Source organism: Helobdella robusta (assembly GCF_000326865.2).
Source record: "Helobdella robusta unplaced genomic scaffold HELROscaffold_40, whole genome shotgun sequence".
NCBI classification, from domain to species: domain Eukaryota; kingdom Metazoa; phylum Annelida; class Clitellata; order Rhynchobdellida; family Glossiphoniidae; genus Helobdella; species Helobdella robusta.
The window spans coordinates 524,666-550,993 of record NW_008704903.1 but is presented as its reverse complement, the minus strand read 5'-3'; the positions used below and the strand labels follow the sequence as shown (position 1 = coordinate 550,993).

At 34.1% G+C, this 26,328-nt stretch overlaps 1 protein-coding gene across 1 annotated transcript; it reads left to right on the top strand.

The window, feature by feature from the left end:
- Positions 1-18,013: 18,013 nt before the first annotated feature.
- On the top strand, positions 18,014-24,531 carry HELRODRAFT_84505 (hypothetical protein; the record flags this gene model as incomplete). Its single annotated transcript, XM_009025080.1, has 3 exons — positions 18,014-18,107; positions 21,464-21,577; positions 24,413-24,531. Coding segments are annotated over 3 exons (327 nt in total), but the record flags the coding sequence as incomplete, so codon positions are not given.
- Between the last annotated feature and the right edge of the window lie 1,797 nt (positions 24,532-26,328).

The following is a 26,328-nucleotide window of genomic DNA, read 5'->3' as shown; positions in this document are numbered from 1 at the left end:
TTATATCACAACTGAATATGAAAATGAAGAAAAATTTGGAATATCTCATAAAAATTATTTTTATAAATGTGTCTTTCATCAGAGGTCGGTTTCAGAGAACATATTAACCCAATACATCATACGCGAGGAGGAAAATGACCAAGTGCGGGTTCATTCCCGACTTTCCGGACCGCAAAAACAGCAACAGATGAATCGGGAATACCAACAATCCATGCTGTTATCCCATTTTAGGGATATGTGCGCCATGTTATGGTGCATGCTCTCACGGGATCAACTATCCCTCGTCTACCGGAAGAAGATGAAGGAAGGATGGAATATGGTGAGGTGATGAGAATGAATGAATTAATAAAATCCTGCTTTTTTTAAATATTTTTAATAAATTTCATTATTTATTTATGTATGTATATAATGTTGTTGCTACTTAGAAAATGTTTATTATAATGGGATTAGAATGAATGAATGAATATGACGATAGGTGGATCTATGTTTGGAAGAATGAAAAAATAATTTGTGATTCAAATAAACTCTCTTTCATTTTGTACAAGTAGTTTAATTTGTCAAACAATAAAACCATTAGAGATTATTTTAAAATTGTCTAATTCATTTTAAACTGTCTGCTACTGTAACTGGAGCCAATATTGAATGATTTATTATAGTTTATTACCTGTTTATTATAGTTCATTACCGGGTATTACCAACATGCGAGATGAAATTTTTGATTAATTTATTATTGCAGGTAAGCGGCAGAGCGCAAAACTCCTTAGAAGCTTGGCACACACTTTGCCGCAGTTGCATTCAAACCTGCATCCATCTCATGCCCTTCTCTCAGCTCCTTAACTGCAAGCCCCCCCTCTACACCATTCTCCTCACTTCCTTGTTTGAACTTCCGGCAGATGAAGACACAGTCGCCATGACAGCTCGCTGCTTTCCGAACCTCAACGATCTCGATCCGGACAACAGGAATCGTCTGGAGCAGAAGTTGAAGCAGTGGGAACTCGTCTATGTACAACCGACATCGTCAGCCAGTCGGAAACAAACATCATTATCACAACTTGGTAGTGGTGGATCGGTTGAACAGTCATCATTACCACCACCACCACCACAAACATCCTTATCATCATCAGGAGCGACAATGGCCTCTCTGTACTACAAACTAACCGGATCGGATGGGTCCGGAATTTCGCGTAATAAGAACCAAGTTTTTCGAGGATTCAACGAGTTCGTTAATTTTAAAAATTTGGAAAAACCCGTAAAAGATTTAAATAAAAAGGATAATCGTCGTAAAGATGGCAAAATTGCAAATGGTGCTGAAATAACCAGTGATGGTGAGAAGGATGGTGGTGGAGATGATGGTGATGCAAAAAGATTAGATGATAACAAAGTGTCTCCAGGCAAAAAAGTTTCATTTGGTTTCTTGGGGTCGTTGATTAAAAGGGATGATGATAATAATGATAACGCAAGTGATTTCGACGAAATTGGTTCCAGAACATTTGAAACGACGCAAGAATATGTTTTATTCTTGTCTGATCTATTTGAGTTGCTGCTGTCATCATCACCAACTTCGTCGTCGTCGTCATCATCGCCTTCAAACTTGTCACACCAAAAATCATTCACCCTGGATCATTTTAGCGAAATTCGAAGAGCGGAGTTGGATAATTTTAAAGCTGAAAATAAGCCTCCCATGCCCCATGTATACGATGAACCAATTAAAGACGGGTTTAAAAATGTCTCTCCTGCTATTGGTCAAAAAGATGACCAATCGCTGTCACTTTTAAACATGGCCAAGTATATAAATAGACCCAAAGTATCGACTGTCAATAATAATAATAATAATATTAATAATAATAATAATAATGATAACAACGATATTAATAATAATAGTGATGAAGAGTTAAATACAAACAACAACAATAACAACAACAATGACGATGAAACAGAGGACACCAACAACACTGAAGAAAACCCTACCAACATCACTGACCACACTGAAAACAACAACACCACCAACAACAACACAAACGCTGAAACCAACTCTACCAGAGATACAACAGAACTCAGCAACACAATCAACTATCAAGATACAACGCCTCCAACGATAGATCCAACAACATCACCAATGCTACCCAAATCCACACCAACATCCAGCACAGACACCAATCCTAAAGTAGATTATTCCAACAAGCCGTACCTCGCAGAGAAACCAAATCAGCAACTCAAATTAACAAACTACCCTGTACATCCAGTGATTTTTGAAAGTTTCATTTATAGTGGGAAATTCCAAAGAACGGAGTTACTGGCAGATTGGTTGGCTACGTGGGTGGCAAGTGAAACCAGTTTTAAAAACGAAACTGGAACCAGGGGAAATTTTGAAAACGGGCGTATAACTGAAAATAATAAAAGTTCTAATCTAAATAACATTGAAAATCTAAACGCCGACAGCCAGAGCAACAACGTGAATGCTAAAATTGCCATAAAAGTTCCTCTACAAGCAAAATTGCTGACATACAGTTTATGGCTAGTGGAAGAGACATCCAAACAGGAAAGTCCCATGGTGATGCATGTTGAGATGCAATCGGAAGAGGAAGATGTGGTGATGGAGGAAGAAGAGGAAGAAGATGCTGGGATTGTTGATGATGACGTTGAAGGGGAAATTTCCAAGGTTGATGGTGAAACTCAGTCCGATGCCTTACCAGTTAAACCTGAGAGAAAGAAAAAAGTTGTGAAGAAAGATATGTATAGCCAGGTGTCGTTTGATGAAGAAGATGAAGATGATGGAGGTGTTCTGGTTGCTGAGCTTGAGAAGACGGATGCATCTACCTCAAAAAATGAAGAAAAGTATTTTTAATTATTGATTTTTATTATAAATAATAACAAAATTAATTCACTAGTGAATTTTTTTAAATTTCATTATACACAGATTAGACAAAAAAGAATCAGAAAATTTGTCTGGGTAAGTTTTTGAATGGATTGATTAGTTAATGATATTCTTTAATAGACGAATGAGTAAATAATTAAACAAGTTCTTGCCATCAAAACATTACTCCATCATTGAAAATGAAAAAAAAATTATTATGCAATCGCAGGTCAGCCCCAATTATGCCCCCTCAAACAATTCCACCAATCACGGAAGACTCCGAGACACAGACAGACCGCAGACGGAAAGAGCAAAGGTCAACATCACCCATTATACCACATTCCAACAATGAACCTGCCACTGTTGAGGTCAATTCAGTCGGCCTGGACCAGAGAGATATGGATGATAGGAGGAGAGCTGGAGAGATAGTGAGAGAAGAAATGAAGAGGATTCTGGAAGTATGTCGGTGCTAGCGTTACCATTTTTAACGTTGTCTTGTCTGTTAATGTTTCGCATGCTGACGGTACATCTGCCGATGTTACAAACATTTTCAGCTGTTGTTCCTAAGCTAAAATAATATAGATCCCGTTATAAAATAATATTGATCTCATTACTGTTTGTGTCTCTTATTTGAAATCACTTGTTGTTTAATACGTACACGTATGGGGCGTTTGTTGGGGTAAAATAAAAGTTATTGTTACACCGAACAACAACAACAACAACTGCAACAACAACAACAACAAATGCAACAACTACTACCACAACAGGCTCAAAACTTTGGCATCTTAGCAATGCTCCAACACTTGAAAACGTCCCCTCAACAATTCCTTTCAACGCAGCAACAACTCTACAACAACATTTTCAACAACGGAGCAACATTCAACAACATACCGCAACAATACGCTGTCTACACTGCTAATGCTGATGATGACCGTGGTACAAATTCAGTTGGGATGAAAAAAGTTGCTGAAGCCGAGGTTTATTTACCCAAGTTGTTGTTGGAAGAGGTTGGTGTTGGCTGAAAAATTTGATGTTACAACAAATTTTGAATTAATTTTGTTGCAAATTTCATTAATTTGGTATAATTTTTTAAATTTTAAACAGGAAAAACTGTTGGGCGACACAGACGAACAAGAAAAAATTAATTCGGAAAATCTCCAAACTTTAAATCGCTGGGAAATTCCCGAGTCCAAAAATTACGTCCAACCAGAAACGATATCCCTTCCTCCAATAGAAGAATCCCTCTCAGATTTGAGAAATTTGATTGGACGGTTCAAACCCCTTGAGACAAATTTGATTGGGCAGTTTAAATTACATGAAAAAAATTACTTTCATTATAAGAACGTTCAAGACGTAGACAACGAAAACCAAAATAATGGCCACAATGTCGGTCTTGCTAATGGCGAGGGTGACGATAAAGTCAGAGGTCACGAACGGAGTTACATAATTGGTGGGAAGAGATTAACGATGCCCTTGAGGAATTACGAACGTGTATGTTTGGTGATGATATGATTGATGGAATGAGATGGGTGAAGTTTTAAAAATGACAGGCGACTGATCTACTTTCTTAATCACTTATTATTATTTCGCAGTAACCATAAAAAATAACTTTCTAATTATAACTATACTCTATTTATGAAATATTAATTTATCATCACCACATATACTCACACATCATCATCGACATCATTACTGTCATCATCACAAAGTCAAACAAATTTAACAAATGCAGTTTCCTAATTTATTCAATGCCCTGAAGGACTTGCACGTCACCAACAGCCACTCAGACTCGTCGTCCTACAAGACCGCCAGATACCTGTTAGCCAATCAGAAACAACCGGCTGATGTTTCTAAATATAGAAACATTTTAAAGTGCGATGTATTAACACTGCGGGGACCTTTCGTATATCATAAATACAAAATCAATGATACTTGTAATAATAATTATAAGAATAATTATAATTATGACAACAATTATAATAATAATAATAACAATAATAACATTAATAATAATAATAGCTTCGATAGTATCACTATTCCTGCCTTTACAGTTAACGGGTACGATAATAATAGTAACAATAATAATATAAACAATAATAATATTAATAATAATAATAATAATAGTGATGATAATAATAATAACAACAACAATAATAAGCACGTGATCAAAGATTTCATGTTTCCAATGAAACTACCGAGAAATTCAACACCAAAAACAATAAGAGCGCCACTAGTTGCTACGCCATCGACTACGTCATCAGCAACTGCAGTGACGTCATCATCGGCAACTGAAATGACGTCATCAGCATCTGCTCTGACATCAACGGCGCCATTATCTTTAGTACTAACAAGAACAACAACTGCCAATCATAATGAATCGATCGATAATCAAACTAAATCGCAGCAACAACAGCAACAACATCAACAACAACATCAGCAGCAACAACATAACACATCCGATTTTCAAGAGAGTTTACCTGACTTTCACGGATTCAAACTCGGCAACCATGACATAACGAAATATATTAAAAATTTTCAAAATTATAAAAAATTACTGCAACAACAGCAACAACAACAACAACGTAAACATTTCATTTCACAAGAAAAACAACAACGACAGCAAAACAACACGACAACATTGTCTCAACAGTTGCAACAATTTCAACGTAGTATAAACTCAACTATTCAACACCATCGACAACAACTACAGCAACAACAACAACAACCACAACTACTACAACTGCAACATCAACAACGTCAACAGCATCAACAACATAATGACATTATTACACCGACCTTACAATCCCCCACAACTCAACATCCAAAACCATCAAAGACGCACAAACTCATCCACTCAAATTTTATTCACTCCTTAAACAATCACCAGCAAAAAAACGAAGATGGTGAAAATAGTGATGAAAATATGACGCGAAACATTAAAATCTTACATTTTTCCAAATACGACAACGACACAAACGACAGCCAAAACAACAACTACTCCAACCGTCAGCACAACAACACTAACAACTACTCCATCCTAAGACCCAACAACAAACACGGCAGCTACAAAGACATTAATATCGACATGACCAACAGGCCCGAACCGACTTACTCCAGCCATCAACCGCACTTCCACATTCCAAAAAATTATTCCGGCAAACACAAACATCTTCACGTTAATGACAATGGCGACGACGACGATGAGGACCGTAATGATGATGATGATGTAAATGGAAAGTTTGATGGAACTTTCTTAAAAAAAGACAGAGAACGTCTTTACATGAAAGTTATGGAAAGGCAAAATAAACAACAGAAACGTAGAAATGAAATTAGCACGGAGGATAAATTGAAATACAAAGAAAACTTATTGAGGATTAAATTGGCTGATGGCGATAATGAGGGTGGACCTAAATGTGAAGTGGGCCATTTTGCATCATCCATTTTGCGGCCACCACCCAAAGAGGTTGATGACGATGACGACCGCGACGATGATGATTTCAACAGCTATGTCCGTGGCAGGAAATTAAAATGCCAAAGGATTTTAGCAAAAAAACTACACGAGAGAGTATTAACTCGCAGAAAAGTTACAAGCAACATCACTTCAAGTGAAACTGGAAAAAAAGTTAAGGAAAATGATGATGACATTGACGATGTATCCAACGGCAAATGCAATGACACCAACCATAACAGTTGCACCCCATCTGAAGTTGATGTCATTGAAAATAGCAACAAAATCGACAAAAACAACAACACCAACAACAAAATTGTTACACGTAACGTGAAAGACATCAATTACGTCATCGACAACAACAACGACGACGATGAAGATAACAAAAAAACTAAAAATACTTCCTTCAAAACTGCAACAACTAAAACAACAGCAAGCACCCCGGACAACGAACTGCTAAGCAACAACACGCCACGCGAGCGCAAAAACGTTGTCGGTAATGATAATGATGATGATGAAGAGGATGATGATGAAGATGCTACCTTTTGTCGTCATCTTGGTGATGATGACCGTAATTTTAATGATGGTGATGGTGGTGATGTCGTTGACCACGAGACATCGGATTTTAGAAAAAGAATTAAATTTCTCGATAATGGCAAAGGTGAAGGTTATTTTGCTTCAATTTTTTTTTCAATTTTTTTTAAAGTATTTAATATTTTATCGTTGATATTATTTATTATTTTTATTATTAGGGTAATTATTATTATTATTAATAATTCTTTTTTAACTAATTCTTAAATGTACGAACACACACACACGCGCGCGCGCGCACACATACACACACACACACAGACACACATCGCAAAACAATGAAGTCAATAAAAAAGCATCAGCAACAACAACAAACAGCATCGAAAAATGCATTAACTATAACAACAACATCAACATCATTATCGTCATCAACAACAACATCAACAACAACAACATCATCAAAAACAACATCATTATTCACCATCATCTGCAACATCAACAACAACAACATCATCAACAACAACGACAAAAACAACGTCATCAACATTAATGTTTTTTTACTCGTTGTTTCAGAAACCAATGCTAACATACAATACATTGCCGCGACCTTGAAGACTAGATCTTTGGGGAATGGCTATGATGAAGTTTGATGATGATGATGACGTTGTTGTTGTTGTTGTTGTTGCTGTTGTTGTTGTTGATGATTATGAATAATGATGTTGATGTTGATGATGATGAATAATGATGTAGTTGTTGTTGATGTTGTCGTTGTTGTTGTTGTTAATGATTATGAATAATGATGTTGTTGTTGTTGATGTTGTTGTTGATGATGATGATGAATAATGATGTTGATGTTGTTGTTGCTGTTGATGTTGTTGTTGATGTTGTTGTTGTTGCATTAACATCATTATCATTAATGTCACTATTATTACCATCAAATTGTTATTTGGCATTCACAACAATCATCACCAGCTCGACGATGCCGATCATCATCATTATATTCTATGACCGTGCTATCATTGATGACATATATCATGATAATCATCAAAATTATCATCTGTATCAATTATCATTATTGCCGTCATCATCACCATCATCATCATTATTATTATTATTATTTTTATTATTATCATCACCTTTTTATCAGCTATCGAGATACCAAGAGAAATTGGATGATGCTAATGATATAATATCATTATTAGTCAGTCAACTTGATGATGCGGTACGTTACTGATGATGATGATGATGATAATGATGATGGCGATGTAGTAATTAATTTTAGAATTTTAAGTGCTACATTAAATAAGCAATAGAAGTAGTTTCCTACCATCTGCAGAGAAAACAAAAATTGTCTTCGGATAGTCATCATCATCAACCGCAACAACAACCGCAACAGCAACAGCAACCGCAACAACAACCGCAACAACAACAAAATAACAGTAAACTTGTAGAAGAACAACAAAAACCATACGGAGAACAACGGCAACTCATTGAAGAACATAACATGCAATCACCCTTTGGACATCAACATTCGTTGGTGTCCGCTATCAAGCAGGCATCTTATGCAACAGCAGCGGCAACAGCAGCGGCAACAGCTGCAGCAACAGTTGCAGCAACAGTTGCAGCAACAACATCAACAACCACATTGCCAACAACATGGTCTACAACTACAACAGAAACAACATCTACTAACCACACTGCATTCAGTGACCACCATCACCACCAAAAACAGCCACCACCACCACAACAGCAGCCGCAGCAGCAGCAACAGCATCAACAATTTGATATCCAATTGTTCTCTTTAAAACCAAAGCACCACCTTTCAACGCCGGCCTCAACATTCAAATACGATGACAACAACTCAGAGAAAGTCGTATCATCATCTGAAACTCATAAACCCATTGCTGTTAACAAACCGGAAGATATTCGAGAAATTAATGAGAAACCACTAACTAAAAAATGTGACACCGACTCAAATTTTGATGGTGTTGGTGATAAAAATGAGACCAATTACGTCACAAATCTTGACTCCAACAGAGCTCCTACCGCCTCTATCGTTGCAGCTTTTACCAATAGTGACTCATACAGGATTGATGTTGCCTTTAAAGATAACGCCGACAATGGCAAGAGTATCATTTCTTTCCGAGAAACGTCTGACCCCTTCCAGACGAAGTTTGACTCTTTCAAAAAATTTGATTCAAATTATGCGTCAAGCCATTTTAACGTTGATAAAGTTGGGCAACTGCAGCAACGAGCACCGTATCTGCAACGACAAATCGAGGCGTGTTCAGTGCTGTCTTACATTCAGCCTCAGAGACTACATCCACAAGAGCCACCACAAGAACCTCAGCTACTACATTCAAAACGATTGCAACAACAGCCACAGCAGCTACAAAATCCACAACAGCCACAGCCACAACAGCTAAAACAGCAACAACCACTACAACAGTACTTGGAAAATTACAAATTGTTGCGAAGCCAGCAAATGTCTATCACACCGCTGATCAACAACAAAATGGCAACACAGAGGTCTAGGAACGCCAAAAAAAGAACTTTAGAAGCCATGGAAAAAAGGTTTTATAAATCATCTTCCTAATCTTCACCATCGTCATTAATTGTCACGTGATCTATGTTTGATGACGTCATTTTTATTGTCCAAAATTTAGCTCATCAACCAACCTACAACCTACAGCTATTATAAATTTATAAATTCATTGTAACTTAAATATTTTCAAAAATTATAAATTTATTGTAACTTAAATATTTTCCAAAATCTGAAAAATACTGGCCTTAGCAATGTAGCATTGAACAATTAATACATTTCAGGTCACAGATGGCCCGTCAGATGTTTGGGAGTTTGGAATCAGAGCGAGGTGAACTGGGAAAAAGATTAAGAAGTACAACAAATGGAATAGTGAACGATGAATTGAATGAATGGTGAGTGAATGGAGTGAGTGATGAATGGAATGAATGAATGAATGAATGAATGAATGAATGAAGAAAGAAATGAATGAATGAATGAATGAAGAAATGATTAATGAATGGAATGAATGAATGAATGATTGAATGAATGAATGAATGAATGAATGAATGAATGAATGAATGAATGAATGAATGGATGGATTTTTTTGGCGAATAGGTTGCCGGACGAAGAGTGAAGAAAGATACAGCATAGTTTTGAATGAGAAATATAAAATGCCTGCAAGTAAGTTGAATGAAGGTGTACGATGATGTTACGAAGTGATGTAATATGATGGTGTTATGATGTAAGATGTTGATGTTATGATGTGATATGTTGATAATATGATGCAAGATGATGATGTTATGATGTAAGATGTTGATGTTATGATGTAAGATGTTGAACTTGTGAAATGTAATTTTTATATATACTCTTACGGTGGATAAAAATCTGACAAAAATTATATTGTTATCGTATCATTTTCTCTATCATCTTTACCATTATCATCATCGTCATCATCATCATTATTATTATTATTATCATCATCACAAATTTTTCCTAAAAAATCTTCAGAGAGAGGGAATGTCAAGAATTCGAGAAAGTTCTCCCAGCAAAATTTTGCCGACAAAACATCGTCACAGCTCACCAGCAGTTATAAAAACTTCAATGGTAATAGTAATTATGATGGTGGAGGTAATAATAATAATGAAGATAGTACTACTGACGCAAAATTGACACCGAATCGTCAACAACAACAACAACAACAGCAGCAACAACAACAACAGCAGCAGCAACAACAACAGCAGCAGCAGCAGCAGCAGCAACAACAACAACAACATCAACGAGTTAAAACGTTAAAATCGTTATCAAATCCACCACCACCACTATCATCATCGACGAAGTTTTTAAATCCTTCACGGCCATCATTAACAGAACGAGTTTCGCCAACTAAACTGCCTCCAGGGCTATCAGCTCAAAGTCAGCCACACCAATCGCTGCAACAGCAGCCACTACTTATGTCATCGCCACAGCCACAGCAACCGCCACTACTACTATTACCTTCACAGCCACCGTCGTCGTCATCTTCGTCCTTGATAATGTTTGGCGAATCCTGCGTGTCTCCACCACTTCATGGCGGCGAATATGATGTGGGTGAGAATGGTGATAACAAAAATCATCCCAAAAAACGTCATCGTCGTCGCCATGGTAACAATGATAGAAATGATGACGTTGTCGTTGGTGATGATGATGATGACGTAGTTGGTGATGATGACGTTGTCGTTGGTGATGATGATGATGACGTAGTTGTTGATGGAATGTCAGTTATTGGTAGTAGCGATGTCAGCGGTGAAATTGATTGGAGTCAGATTGATAAAATGGTAAATGAATATAGTTGACATGTTTTGTGATTGGTCAATGATTATGGTCGATATCTTTTGTGATTGGTCAATGATTATGGTTGGTCTGTTTTGTGATTGGTGGAGGAATGTGGTTGACATATTTTAAGGCAGGTCTATGAATATCGTTATACTGGTGGATAGATATAATTAACCAACCAATTAACCAACTAAACAATTGATCAATTATTTTAATCGGTCAATAAATTATTCATTTATGAAAATAAAAACAGAAAACTGCGTCTAATATTACGCAATAAATATAATTAAAAAATATTTTCTTCTGACTTCGCAATGGAAAACAACATTTTATGATAAAAATTTTCCATAATTTTTGTTTTTTTTTATTGTCCGAAAGCTTGAAAGGAAATTACACTGACTACCTTAAAATACTTTTTGTATCAGTAACTTCTGATTAATTAATAGTACGAGTTAAGATAACAAGATGAATAAACCATGCAAGAAACATCAAATTAGTACTATTTTCAATCTAATCTATGCAAACAACTCAACAGATATCAAAACAATTTTCTGAAGAAGTTAATGATTAATGGTTCAGTTTTACAAAAAAAAACATTTTAAAAAATCACTTGTCAAAAAATTAATTTTGAAAAATGTATAGTTGACACGGATTGATCTGACGTTTGTTTGTAAAAAAAAGCGTTCAAAATCAAACTTTCATATATGTCCTTGTGAATCAGGATGAATAACATACCATCCGGCTTCAACCAACCGTCGAAACAGTTTTTGAATATCGCCTACACAAAATTACAAATTAATTTTCTATTAAATTTAAATAAATATATCCAAAAACTCATTAATAAATAAAATTCTAACGCATCTCACTTCTTCACTAAAATAGTAGACAGAATGAAACATGAGGACCAAATCCGCTTTTGGTTGCTCCGGACCAAGACCTTTCCAATGCTGAGCTCCTTCTTCGAAAATTTTAACTTCAACATTGTCTGGAAGATGCTGCTTTACATTATCTCTCAGTTCATCCAGACATGATTTGTTTTATTTCAACCGCAGTGAAGTTGGTCAAGTTTGGGGTTAACCTTGTTTGAGGTGACAAAATGTTTCATTCAAATAACTAATTTCACAAGTTGTTGAAAGCGTTTCTACTTCTTCAAGAAGTTTAAATCATTAGTTCCCGGTCCAGGCCCGATGGAGATGGCGTGTTGCGTGTGCTTCAGATAACTCCTACCCACCTCATCGTACATTTATTCCCTCATACACTTCGTTCACATCTGAGGTTATTCGGTAATTTAGAATTAATTTATTGGCTTTATTTTGTGTTTAAAATAATATTTTTTCAATTTGAATGCATATCTATTGAATACATACACATTTTTTTTAATTTTATTTGAAAATTTAACTTTTTAAAAGCAATTAAAATTTGATATCAAGAAGTTCACTTGCGTGCTTTCTAAACTCAGCAAATGTTTTAGCATAGGTCGCTTTTTGCTTTATTTTAGATTCCACAGATACCATTTTGCATTTAACTATAAAATTTGTAGTGCTTATCCGTTCAACAATTGCAAATTTTTGTCCCTATAATGAGTTCCGTCCCTACAAAAATAATTTCAAATAGCGATATAAAACGCACTTTTTGACAAATTATATAGAGCGCTCATTACATTGACACAACGAGATCATCGAACTGGTCACGAGATAGTACGTAAACAATGTAGGTAGCAAGCAAGAAAGAACAAATGTGGCTCGAATTTAAAAATAAAATACGTAAAACTCCTAACACAAACAAATCAATCGATACGAAGTCAACACCTGATGCCACGGCAACTCATGACATGACACATCACCCTCTCAACTAACAATATTGATATTAACAGCCGCAATTGTCGCTAACACAAATTTTCCAGATAAACAAAGAGACCAATGACAACTTTTACGGGAGGCCAAAGTGTTGAGATAGGGCGGGGCAAAATTTTGATGGGGCGGGGCAAAATTTTGACGGGGGGGTCAAGATTTGTGGTAGTGCAACGACTGATTAGGGTGAGACGTACAAATTTTATTCAGACAAGATCGTACGTGAAGCTTTACAGTGCAAGGTCCGTGTGATTGATCCGGAAGTTTTCTAAATGTGTTATGATATAAGAAAAATGTAAGTTTATAGTTGTCGAATGTCTAAGCTTAAAAATTTGAAGAAAAAAATTTTAAAGTAAATGTTTGAGATGGGATGACATAATTAGAAACCTCTCTTTAGTGACTCTCTTCTCCATTGCTCCGGGCAAATCCAGCCTTAAACATTCAACCATACACCATTCAGTCATTTATTCAGCCTTGAACCATACGCATCAAATGACGCAAATCAAGAAATACACGACGAAAGAAACAGCCACAAAATATCGACTGTTTAAACATCGTTAATGCTCGCATTGTTCGTGTAACAACAATGGCTCCATGTGATGTATGATTAGCACGATGCCTATCTCCCATTGGACATGTTGCAGCTTGTCAACAGCTATTGTGACAATAGGAAATTATTTCCAAACATTTAGTCTCTTCGTTTTTCAAGACAATAGAAGACAATATTTTTATCATCGACAATAACTATATATTATTTTAAAAAATATTATTAGAGCTGCACACATCACACACACGCCACACAAACAAACACACATACAATCAAACATACACCAACGTATGTACTGTACGTGTCTAATATTGAATAAAACCTGAAATTTTCCATTACATTCTGTTAACATCTCAAACTTTAACGAACGTTTTTAATACGCTAAAGATGTCAAAATATTTACCATCGTTACTAACAGTTTTTTCTACAGGTTAAATTTTTTGGCGACAACTAATTCATAATTATCAACTAATTCATAATCATCCGAATAAAATTAATTTAATGCCTTAGCGTTTTACGCGTAGAAACTGTAACGACATGCGAGGCAGTAGAACAATATAAATAAAATAAGTAAATAAATAAATACAAAAAAAAGAGGAAGAAAAATGTATATACCTAATAACTTAATACCTAATAACAATAAGCACACGCATGCGCACATACAGACACACACAAACATACACACACACACATTCAACACGGCTCACACACGAATAAAAAAAGCTGATTGTTTGCTAAGCAGTGATCCACAATGAATTACGTACAATCAATTCGGAGTGCTAGGTTCAACGTGGGTAAGTGTAGCTTACAAAACAATAACTCAGTAACAGTGTAATAATAATAATAATAATTAAAACAATTGAATATTGCATTCTTACCCATAATTCATCAAATGAATGAATGAACGAACGAACGAATGAATGAATGAATGAATGAACGAACGAACGAACGAATGAATGAATAAACGAATGAATAAACTAATGAATGAATGAACGAACGAACGAAAAAAACGAATGAATGAAAAAATGAGTAAATAAATGAAGGAGAAATCTGAAAAAGTTTTGTTTCAGGCAGCATGATAACAGTGAGTAGCAACGTGATCAGCATACACAGGTAAGATTGGGAATGGAATTTTACCAATTCCTACCAAACTTCAACACATCACGCTACTTCTTTCTCTGTTTTCGTGAAACCGAATTTATTTAGAATTAACTATTTCTAATTATTTTCTACCGAATCAAACGCACGAATGTTTCTTGTGAAATGATTTAATGTTTCTACCGTTAGAAACATTGAAAAATTATTTAGGAAGCTAACTAAGAATAGAATAGAATAGAATATTTATTAGAAAAATAAGAAAATAAGAAAAGAAGAAAAGAAATTCTTGCGGATAGGCCACCCTTAACTAAAATCAAAATATTTTCGTTCGACTGTCAAAATAAAAAATATCTTAATTAAAATCAAAAATAATTGACGGTTTGAAAATATTACACATACATTAAAAATTAAATAAAATAAATAAGAAACAAAATTAGATATGTGTATCCTTTAATGCCCGATTGGATTGTAAATCGTGGATTAGTTAGTAACGCGAAACATGCCGTGACTCTCATCAATATTTGCATTTATAACGATTTTAATCCGATATATATATATATATATATATATATATATATATATATATAAACAAATATTTATCTAATTTTAGGGAATTTTTTCTTATTCAACCAGTAAACTTTACGCCATTATCATAGTGCTACACTGCGTCGTACCAGATAATGAATGGTATGCTCTTTTCAATTTATTGAGCCGTTTTAGATTAACGTATGTTTTTAAAACAGCTTACCAGGTAAATTATAGTATAGATTTTGTAGTGTGTTGTATAGTTTGTGATGTCCAATCTAAAGTAATGGATAAACATACTTGATACATTTAAAAAAAATTTTCTTTGGTTAGCTCTGTTTATGTAATTCACTCTTTTTGAAATTTTTGTTACTAAATATAGTTTGGTTTTATTTCGTGTCGTCTTGTATGTTTGTAATGGTTCTACATGGCTGACAAAGTGTTGGAAAAGTTGAAATACCTTCCCATCAGACATTTTTTTTATTAAATTTATAAAATAATATCTCTTACAGGAAACAACCTGAGGCAATGTTAGACATAAACTACGTTCATGCATGACTGAACCGCGCGTTTTATCACCAAAATAGCTGTTTGTTACTCTAACCAATACCACCTTACATTCAATTCACAAGCCACTGTAGGGTTCTCAAGTTAGAAAATAGCAACTATTATTTTTCATATAACATTACTGTACTTTTATGCAATACTGCGTGTTTGTAGGACATATAGTAGTAATGTAAAGGTCTTTAGCAATACTTAAGCATATGCGATACTGAGTAAGAATCACGTAAATTCTGCAGGTTGAGCGTGAAAACCTTTATATAGAATTGAGATTGAATGAGTTTTTTCAAATTGTTTGGTTTGGTTAGAGGTAGTGCAAATTTTTTGATACTTGCTTTTTAGTCTTGAGAATTTTGTTTGAATCTGAACGAAAATTTGCCCAATGTGGGCTCAAGTTTTGGTATATTTGGGACTCATCTGTGCCGGCATACCTGGTTCGTTGGCAGTTTTTTATATATATTATTTAAGCCCAAAACAATTTTTTCTATTTTTTTGGCCTTGCTAATTCTAATTTAAATCAAACTCTCATTGATGCTATGTACTTTGTGCAAAATAAAAAAAGATTTTTAAATTATATTTTTTTATAACACGCAATGAAATGTGTTTGTGTGCTAACAGGAGCAATGCTGTAAACCGGTCAAAACACGAGATGTTATTTAGGAAGAACCAATATCATCGTATTTAAAAAAAAATTCGATCATTAAATTTAGCCAATATTTCTTTAAAAAGTCGTTCTATAATTTCTCGGTGTAGCCAACAACAAACACACAGCGTATTCATGTAAATACACGTGAACCAAAGCGCCAAACACAGATTGCATGTGATAGAGTGCAGTTCTACTTGCAGTCGAACCGGGTCACTGCGACATCAGTGCCAGGCACTTTAGCAGTTAAACAATTGTTAATTACACTAATTAACACAGCAACTGTATCGACATCGCTGCGCTTGGTCGGTGGCAACTCGAGCTACGGAAGACTGCAGGTTAAAGTGAACGGTGTGTGGAGCACTGTCTGTGATAATGAATGGACTCTAACCAATACTTTGTGAGTTTTTTTAAGTTTTTTTTTATTTCATAGAAAAAAAGTGGACAAACTTTTTGTATTGAAGACTACGTTATATCATGTATTATATCATTGATTAATTTCTGAGTAACAATATATTTGTGATCAGTCAATCATTAATAAGTTTTTATAACATTTTTTAATTTAAAACCATTTGTATTGTAATGTGAGTTAATTTTATGTCAAATGAAACTAGCAAGAACTTTGTTGCGTTTTATTAAAATTAAATTAAATTAAATAATGAAGCTTTTTTTATAGTGTTATTGATAGTAAGAAATGTAAGTCCGCGAAGTATGAATTAAAAATTAAAAAAATATTATGGCTTGAGCAAGTTTAAGAAACGTTTTGATATAGACCAAATAAAACGTTCACTCGAGTGGCACACGGTTAGCTCAGTTGATAAGAGCGCAATGTTTCGCGTTATTATTGCAAATTAGACTGGTTCAAACACTGTCTCTTCGAAACTCAAAGATTACTATACTTCCTGCCTGTATGTGGTGATTGTGAATGCGAACGAGAAATGTGTATGTGTGTTAGTGCATGTAATATTTATGTAAGATGTCAAAAGCTTCCATAACCCGAAGTTTTAGCCATAACTATAAGAATGCGTGTAAGGATACGTAAGAGAAAGCTGTATAATAAAAAAACAACTTAAATTTGTTGATCCTTAAAAAAGAGTGGCCTGTCGAGAGCTCGGCTTCTTTGGCGGCGTGCAGTCAAGGAATTACTACAGGAACCACATCGGCATCGACGCTCCGATCAATCAGATGGGCTTCTCGTGCTTCAATCAAAATCAGAACCTGTCCGATTGTATGTTGGGATACAATAGCGGCTCAAGCTGCTATCACAATGAGGATGTCTTTCTGAAATGTTTCTCTAGTTAGTCTTTCATTTTGATTTTGAAATAACTAAATTGCTGATAAATTATAGTAGCAATAATAGTGAATAAATTATAGTAGCAATAATAGTGAATAAATAGGTTATTGATTAAATGAAAATATGAATTGATTAATAAATAAACGCTTACAAAAGTATAATCTAATGATAATATTTTTATTTTCAATTCAATAGTAACCGATTTACACAAGTAATTTTAAAAGGAGTTGTTCTGTCAGAGACTTAAATTAATTTTAATACAATTCAAATATTAAAATGAGCAAAATAATCCGTTTATTTCATCAGCTTGCGACACTTCGGACAACAAATTTTTATGCTCAAACAACCATTGCATTGATTCTAGCTTGAGATGCGACTCAATCAGCCAGTGTTCAGATAACAGCGATGAACTATCTTGTCGTTAGTACCCTATACAATCAATATTGAATATTCTAATAAAATTTCAAAAATAAAGAAAACGGGTGTTGATAAAGATATATTTCTTAGTGTAAATATTTCACTGGATAACTTTTACTTGAACTAATCATTCACATTTGCCAGCCTGCAACACGAATGCAAGTAACTTCCAATGTAGCAATGGCCGGTGCGTGCCATCGAGCAAAAGATGCAACATGTACAACGACTGTGGAGATCATTCCGACGAGATGGGATGTGGTCGGTTGTTTGTTGCCCACTTAGTTCGTTTTTTTTTAATAAATAGCCGGCTAGGCATTTCTGATCACAACGATTTTTACAACTTCAGCCAATGTTACATAGAAATTACGTTTAAAATTGTTGGTTTAATAAAAAAAGTTCGAAAAAATTATTGAGCTGTCACCGCAGAAATTAATTTGTAAATTTTAGGTACATTATACCTACCCAGAAAGCTGGTACGTGGTACACATACATATACAATTAAATACATCTTGCGTACTTATATATATATATATATATATCTGACTGCTCCATCTCTCTCGAGAATTAGAAGTTAAAAAGAAGGTAGTTCAAGACTAATCGAAAAAACGAACTACAAACATATTAACGCCAAACATTTGGTAGAATTTATAGAATATTGTGAAAATTATGGTCTATTACTAATATATATATATATATATATATATATATATATATATATATATATATATATCCTAAAACCAAATCTATGCATATTTACATAAGATTGCAATTTGATGCCCTATGGTGCCCTGAAGTGTAACAACACGAGATGTTACTATCCTGCTCAGAGGTGCAATTTCAATGATGACTGTGGAGACAACAGCGATGAGAATGATTGCTGTTAGTATAAAATCAAACTTTCAAATTTGTCTACAGCCTATATATTAAGACAAAATAATATTATTTTACATTAAAATTTTCAAAAAAACTTTTAAACGAAAGAATTTTTACAGTCTGCAATGATAACATTTGTGAACAGTCGATGGAAATGTGATGTTGTACCAGAAAAATTTTAAACTGAATAACTATGGACAGCTTGTCGTAAAATTAAATGGAGTTTGGGGGACAGTTCTACATGAAGGATGGACTTCAGCTAACACACTGTCAGTAAATTCTGTAATGTCGTTGAATTGCATTGAGCTTACATTATAAAACGTTTTTCAAGATTTAAATTATTTAACTTTAATTTATTTAATTAAATAAATTACTAAACATTGAAATGCAGAGTTGCGTGTAAAGAGATGGGATTTGACTACGGATATGAATCTTCCTACTCGTTATATTATCATTACGACAACTGCAACAATCGATACGGGAACTTGTACGGAAATTTTTATGATTACTATAACTTTTATCAAGCTGGTTTTTACGACTCATTGATTCGCCCTGTAATGTATAAAAACTTTAACTGCACTCCGAATGGTGAACGTCTTTCTGATTGCTCCTACGAAATGAAATACCCGACCTGTGACCCATACTCAACCTACCCAGTGACATTAAACTGTTACTCAAGTTTGTGAAATTAATTGATCATTTGTTTCTTGAGCTGATTTCATTGTCGGTCTGTTTTCTTGCTAGCTAGCTAGCTAGATTGCTTGCTGGCTGGCTGGCTAACTTGCTTGCTAATTTGCTGCTTAAGAAATAGTTGAGGCTTCTATATTGATTGAAAACAAGTTAAAGAAACAAAATAAATGTTCTTAAAAATTACGCTCATACAGTAAGAAAATATTATTTTTTTACTCGCTAGTAGTTAATAATTTAAAAAAAAACACCTCAAATAGTCAGACATTGGTTGTACAAATTTAAAAGCAAAAATCGTCGCGATCTGATTTATTTTCCTCATAATTCGTCTTTCAACTTGATTGTCAACTTGGTCTCCTGATGTAATAGAGCCTTTCAGTTGTAAAGAGCAGCAACGTGATATAATTTTTTTTCAGATTCTACCTTATCCGTAAGACTCGTAGGCGGCACAAACAATTATGGGAGACTACAAATGAAGTATGCTAACAGATGGTTTACAGTAGATTCTTCATCCTGGTCCAATGACAGTACAAGGTATGATGTTTGTTTGTGCGTAACTTAAATTGTTAAATGGTTGTAGTAAGGTTTATGTTTTTATGTTATTTACTTAAATCTAATTTTTCGCAATTGAGATAAAAATTAAATCTTTAATTATATGGCAACAAACTACGTGGAATTTCTCATTTTCGACGCTTTAAGATGTTCAATCTTAAAAATTCTGTGGAAAATGTTCAAAATGAAAATATTCACAAATAAAACCTTTCTTCAATTTAAAAACCTCTAAAAATACTTGACTAAGATTGGTCTGCAATGAGCTGAATTATGCAAGTGGTTACCTAACTAAGAATCTGAACGGAACGACAGTTGGTGAGGACGCGCCGATTCTTTCGAGTGCTAATTGTTACTCATCTGCTAGCAACGGCCAGTGTTCCTTCAGCCAATCCAATCTGCCGCAGAATCATTCAGCAGATGTTTTTCTTCGCTGCTTCAATGGTTCGGGTTATATTTATTAAAAAATTTAATTTTGAATATGTAATATTGTTGAAATAAAGGATTAAAAAATTAAATGAACTATAAAAAATAAACTATAAAAAATAGTTAATTAACTCTATTTTAACTGAAAGAAATTGTTGAAATAAGAATGTCTTTCTTAGTACCACTTAAGCAAATTAACGCAAATTAATGACAAGAGGTGATTTTTTTGCATTTGAACCTAGTTACTGCAACCTAGGACTAGAAAGCCTTTTTAAGCTTAAATTCGTTTATTCGCTCAACTAACCCTTCACTGAGACTATATGCCGTGCCGACTTAAACGATTAGTTCAAAGTTTTATAACGATGCGTAATTAAACAGTAAATTGTTGGTATTCATAATATTGATAGCATACATTGATGACTTTAACACATGCTTCAGTTTGCAGTACCGACTACAGCTTTCGATGCAGAAATGGACGATGCCTACCTTCCTACAAGATATGCGACGGTCAAAACGACTGCGGCGACAACAGCGATGAATTCAACTGCACCAGTGAGCATTTGCATGATTAATGAGAGCTGTCTGTTATAACGGATCCTTTGGTTTCGATTTTAGGAAGTTTTGGCTAATCTCTGACGACAAAAACACTACAAATTTTAAAATTTAATCAACAGCTAACCATTTTTGTTCTCCACGTTTTTTGGCTTTGGTTCATTTTGGTTAAAAATTTTGAACTCGTTAAAAGTGGCTTTTGGAAAAATCAAGTTGGCAAAACAAAACAAAACAAGTTCATTTAAAGAATTTTTGAATTAAATTTTTGCCAGACTGCAACTCAACCCTAGGCGGCTTCCAGTGTTCGAACGGATTTTGCATCCAAGCACAGAAGAGATGCAACATTTTCAACGACTGTGGAGATCATTCCGATGAGATTGGCTGTGGTGAGCTGGCTTGGAAAAACAATTTCTCTTGTTTTGGTTTTGTGTAACACATTTTTAGAATAACTTGAAGCTTTAAGCTAATTAAGCTTTTGAATAAAACAGAATTGTGTTTCATGTTCTTACAAAAGTTTCAAAATTCTTTCACCGCTGAAAAAATTTACCACATATACAAATGTTGCTAGATTGCAGTTCGATATTCTATCGTTATGGCTACAGTGCAACAAAATGTAACAACTCAAGGTGCTATTGGGATACACAAAGATGCAACTTTAATGACGATTGCGGAGACAACAGTGACGAAATTGGATGCAGTTAGTGTCAAATAAAATAGTCACTACTCTAAATTTTATTATTTGATGTATTTTAAAATGTTTGCACAAAGAAACATTTATATAAAATTTGAAAAATTTCAAAATATTGTTAATAAACAGTATATTCAGATGAAAACGTTGAGTTGTACCAACCGGGTAGTGTAATAAATAACCAAGGACAACTTGTTGTTAAGAAGAATGGAGTCTGGGGAACTGTTGATGTAAATGGGTGGACTTCAACCGATACTCAGTGAGCAACTTCAGCAAAATATTAATTAAACTGATGAATTGTTCATATCAAATAATCTTGAACTTTTTGAATTGATAAATTTTATAAAACTTTTAAATAATTTTGTTTCAAACATTTAGACTGGCATGCAAAGAAATGGGATTCGACTATGGATCTTTGAGCTATTTTTACTATAGTTTCCATTACGATAATTGTGATAAAAAAATAAATGATGATGATTATTATTATTATTATTATTATTATTATTATTATTATTATTACTTCAACAACGCATTGATTCGTCCTATAATGTTCACCAATGTTACATGCAATTGGAATGATGAATACATATCCAACTGCTCATATGATATGAAAACTCCGTCCTGTGATTACACCTATCCCGTGAGCTTGAATTGCTATAAAAGTGAGTAGGCATTTATTTTAGTTGTCAACACTTAATAAAAAGTCATGGTTTTCAAATTTGGCAAAGTCAAACTAAAGTAATAAATTTGTTTCCGCATTTAATTAAAATCAACTCTTCATTTCTCATTTCAGTTGTTCATTTAGTTTTATTACAATTTTAAAACTAAAATTGAAATTTTATTTGGATTTTTTGAGGAAAACTAAACACAAATATCAATTTAAAGATTCTGCTTGGTCTGTCAGACTCACTGGTGGCAACGAAAGTTACGGCAAGTTGCAAGTGAAGTACCGTAAAAAGTGGCTGGCTGTAAGCTCTTACGACTGGTATGAAAATAATGCCAGGTAAACATCAGAACACAACTTTTCTGTTATTATTGTGATTGACGAAACCACGTGTGCACGCGATTTCAACCATTTTGTACAAAGTTTTTTCGTGAATATTCCGGCGTTCATCAACTTTATTCATTTTTAGAAAGTATGATGGACCTAAAAAGTAATTTTTAATTCTTACCGAACAAATTAGCGAAATTGCCGTTCGTGTCATTTTTACCCCCACAAAATCATAACAACGTTTAACGGTAGCATTTTTGTGAGGTTCATAAAAAGAGGACGCCATGGAATATAAGGGTACTTGAACTTTGAATTGTTTTGGCAAGTTTGCTATTAAATTAGAAAAAAAGTGAATTAAAAATTGTCTTAAAAGTAACAAAAACTTAAACGATTATTATATTTATTATAAACGATAATTATCTTCTTATTGCAGATTGTTCTGTAAAGAATTGAACTATACCAATGGTGTCTTGGTTAACGACTTGAACAATACAAACGCTGGAATGAATGTGCCATACGCTTTAAGAATATCATGTAATCCATATTACGAATCTATCAGCCAGTGCTCATACGGCTTATCGTATCAGCCAGCTTATATTTCAAAAGAAGCCATTCTTCGATGTACAAACGGTGAGCGAGGATTCAGTTTTACTCTAGCAAATTCATTCTAATAAAACTACGCGTAAGTGCAAAAAATGTATGAGAATTGTTACTGATGTTGAAATATGAATGGTACTTGGAGGTTTAGCAAGATTCTGCGGCTGTCAAGTTGAGATATATCGAATAGGTATCGGGCCAAAAATCAGACCAAATTTTCATTTTATTATATATATCCTGAATAAATTCAATTTCTATCTTAAAATTTCAATTTCAAATCAAACTTAAAAAGAAGTTTTTCTACTTTTCTGAAGGTGACTATTGCATACGTGTATGACAAATTCTATTCAATATACAGATTGGGCTATTGCAATAGAAGGAAAAAAATAATATTATTAGCACTAAACATGAAGAATAAAAATTTTCAGCTTCAAAAAATAAAATTCTGCTACATAATTTTACATCGGCATGCTGAATTTTTAATCTTTTCAAATCTTTCACCACACAAATCCACAGATTGCGATGCAAGTTCTCAGTTCAGATGTTCAAACAATGGTAAGTGCATACCTTTGCAAAGCAAATGCAATTTCTATGCGGACTGTTCTGACGGTAGCGATGAGGCCAACTGCTGTACGTTCTTCTGTTCAAAATCACATTCGGCTTTCAAAAATGAATTGAATTCAATGTTTTTTTTTTTCATGGACAGCGTGCAGCAGTATGGGTAACACTTTTCAGTGTAGAAATGGAAAGTGCATTCAATCGAGTGCCAAATGCGATCTCTACGACAACTGTGGAGACAACAGCGACGAGGATAATTGTAGTGAGTAGTCGAAAATTTTACAACTGCATTGTTTAGTTGTTTTATAATTAAGAAGTTACAATTAATTTTTTTTATAATACCCATTCAGTAGAATTTAAAACTTTTTTCTCAAACTAAAAATCTAGCTTGCGATGCCGCGTACAACAAGTTCCAGTGTACAAACGGAATGTGCATAGCGTCGTACAGCAGATGCAACGGCTATGATGACTGCGGTGATATGAGTGACGAGATAGGATGCGGTTAGGAGAAATTTAAATTTCCAATATTTATCGGAAACTTTTTTTTAGAGAATTCAACTCTTATGCACCAATAAAGAAATTGAAAGTTTCAACTTTTTATATAAGTTTGAATTGAATGTTTTTTTTTCACAACAGCTTGCAACTATTACTACCAGTTCAACTGCTCCAACAATCGCTGCATTCCTAGCTACAGCAAATGCAATATGATTGACGATTGTGGCGACGGAAGTGATGAGTTGGACTGTCGTTAGTTGGGCATTCGCTCATTCATTCACTTACTAACTCTTTCATTCATCCATTTAATTCATTATTGAGTCGTTCATTCACTCATTCATTGTTTGTTTAGTTCAGCCATTCAGACGCCTATTCATTAACGTCTATCCTATTTTTTGATCAACATTTTAAAACTCGAAATAACCTATTAATAAATTTTTTTCCACAAACTCAAAAACTACAGCATGCAACCAGACATATCTTTTCAAATGTTTGAATAACAAGTGCATCTACCAGAATCAACAGTGCGATTTTAAGGATGACTGTGGGGATGACAGCGATGAAGATGAATGTCGTTAGTTTAACTTTTCAAAATATGTTATCATTCTTGAGACAAAATCATTAGGTTTTAAAATTAACACAAATATTTGTTGTGGCATTATATACCTTTATTTAATTCATAGTTTTATTATAGTTTTTCTAATTAATAATTGAATCCACTTTGATTAATTTTTATAAATTTCAATTTATATTTTCTTTAGCACTATTTGGCGTGAATTTTTTTAATGGCAAATATTCTACTTAAAATTGCGTCTTTTGTGTAAATGTGTAAAAACTGAGTGTTACTGACTTTTAAGAAAACAAACAGCATACAACGGGGGGGGCATGGCCTTCCCGGACTCCATAGATTAGCCACTGCTTCCATATTAAATAATGTATATGTACAATTCGAGGTTTTGTTTTGTGTCAAATTAAATTAACGATCGCATATCAAGTTCAAAAATCTCCCTTCACCTTTTAAAACTTTTCGAATTTCACGACAGCATAATTTGTTTTTTAATTGAAGCAAAATGTATCGGGAATAGAGATGACAACTTGCTGAAATATTGCTCAATGGAAGCTTTCAACGTATCTCGTTATTCACTGAAGGGGCAGAACAATATAATGAACAAGTTCTTTAGTAACTATTGGTATAACCCATATGAATTTATTTCTGACTACTATGAGAATGTATGCAGGTGAGTGGGGAGTATTCTTCAAAATTCTAATGTCATTAACGTTTGTCTGCAGTTCAATTTTATTTTGGAAAGTATTTTAACGAATGAAAAAGTATGCACAATTATTTGAGCAGAGTATAAAACTTGGATAACCAAAAGAACACATGTTCTGTATCGACTTTTTAATGCTTTTTAATCTGTACTTACTTTTTAAATAATCAATTTCTTCGAATGACACTTCTAAGATTTTTAAAAATAAATATTTGAACGGGGCTTGAAACCTCTACTTATTATTAATTTCTATAGAAAAAAGTCGAATTTTTATGCCTGCATTGACCGAAATGGCGGATTGTGCGATCAGTCGGCTGCCACCCACTTAAAAATGATGTCCCTTCATGTTAACGTTACTTGCAATAACTGGCCAGGTCTGCAGACATTATGTGTGTGTGTGTGTGTGTGTGTGTGTGTGTGTGTGTGTGTGAAGAAATGCACGTGGTTAAGATGTTTGGCACTGACGTTCCAGTAATGCAAAGATACTTTTTGAATGTAAAAGTATCCCCTGTCTGTCTGTGTCTGTGTGTGTGTCTTTAT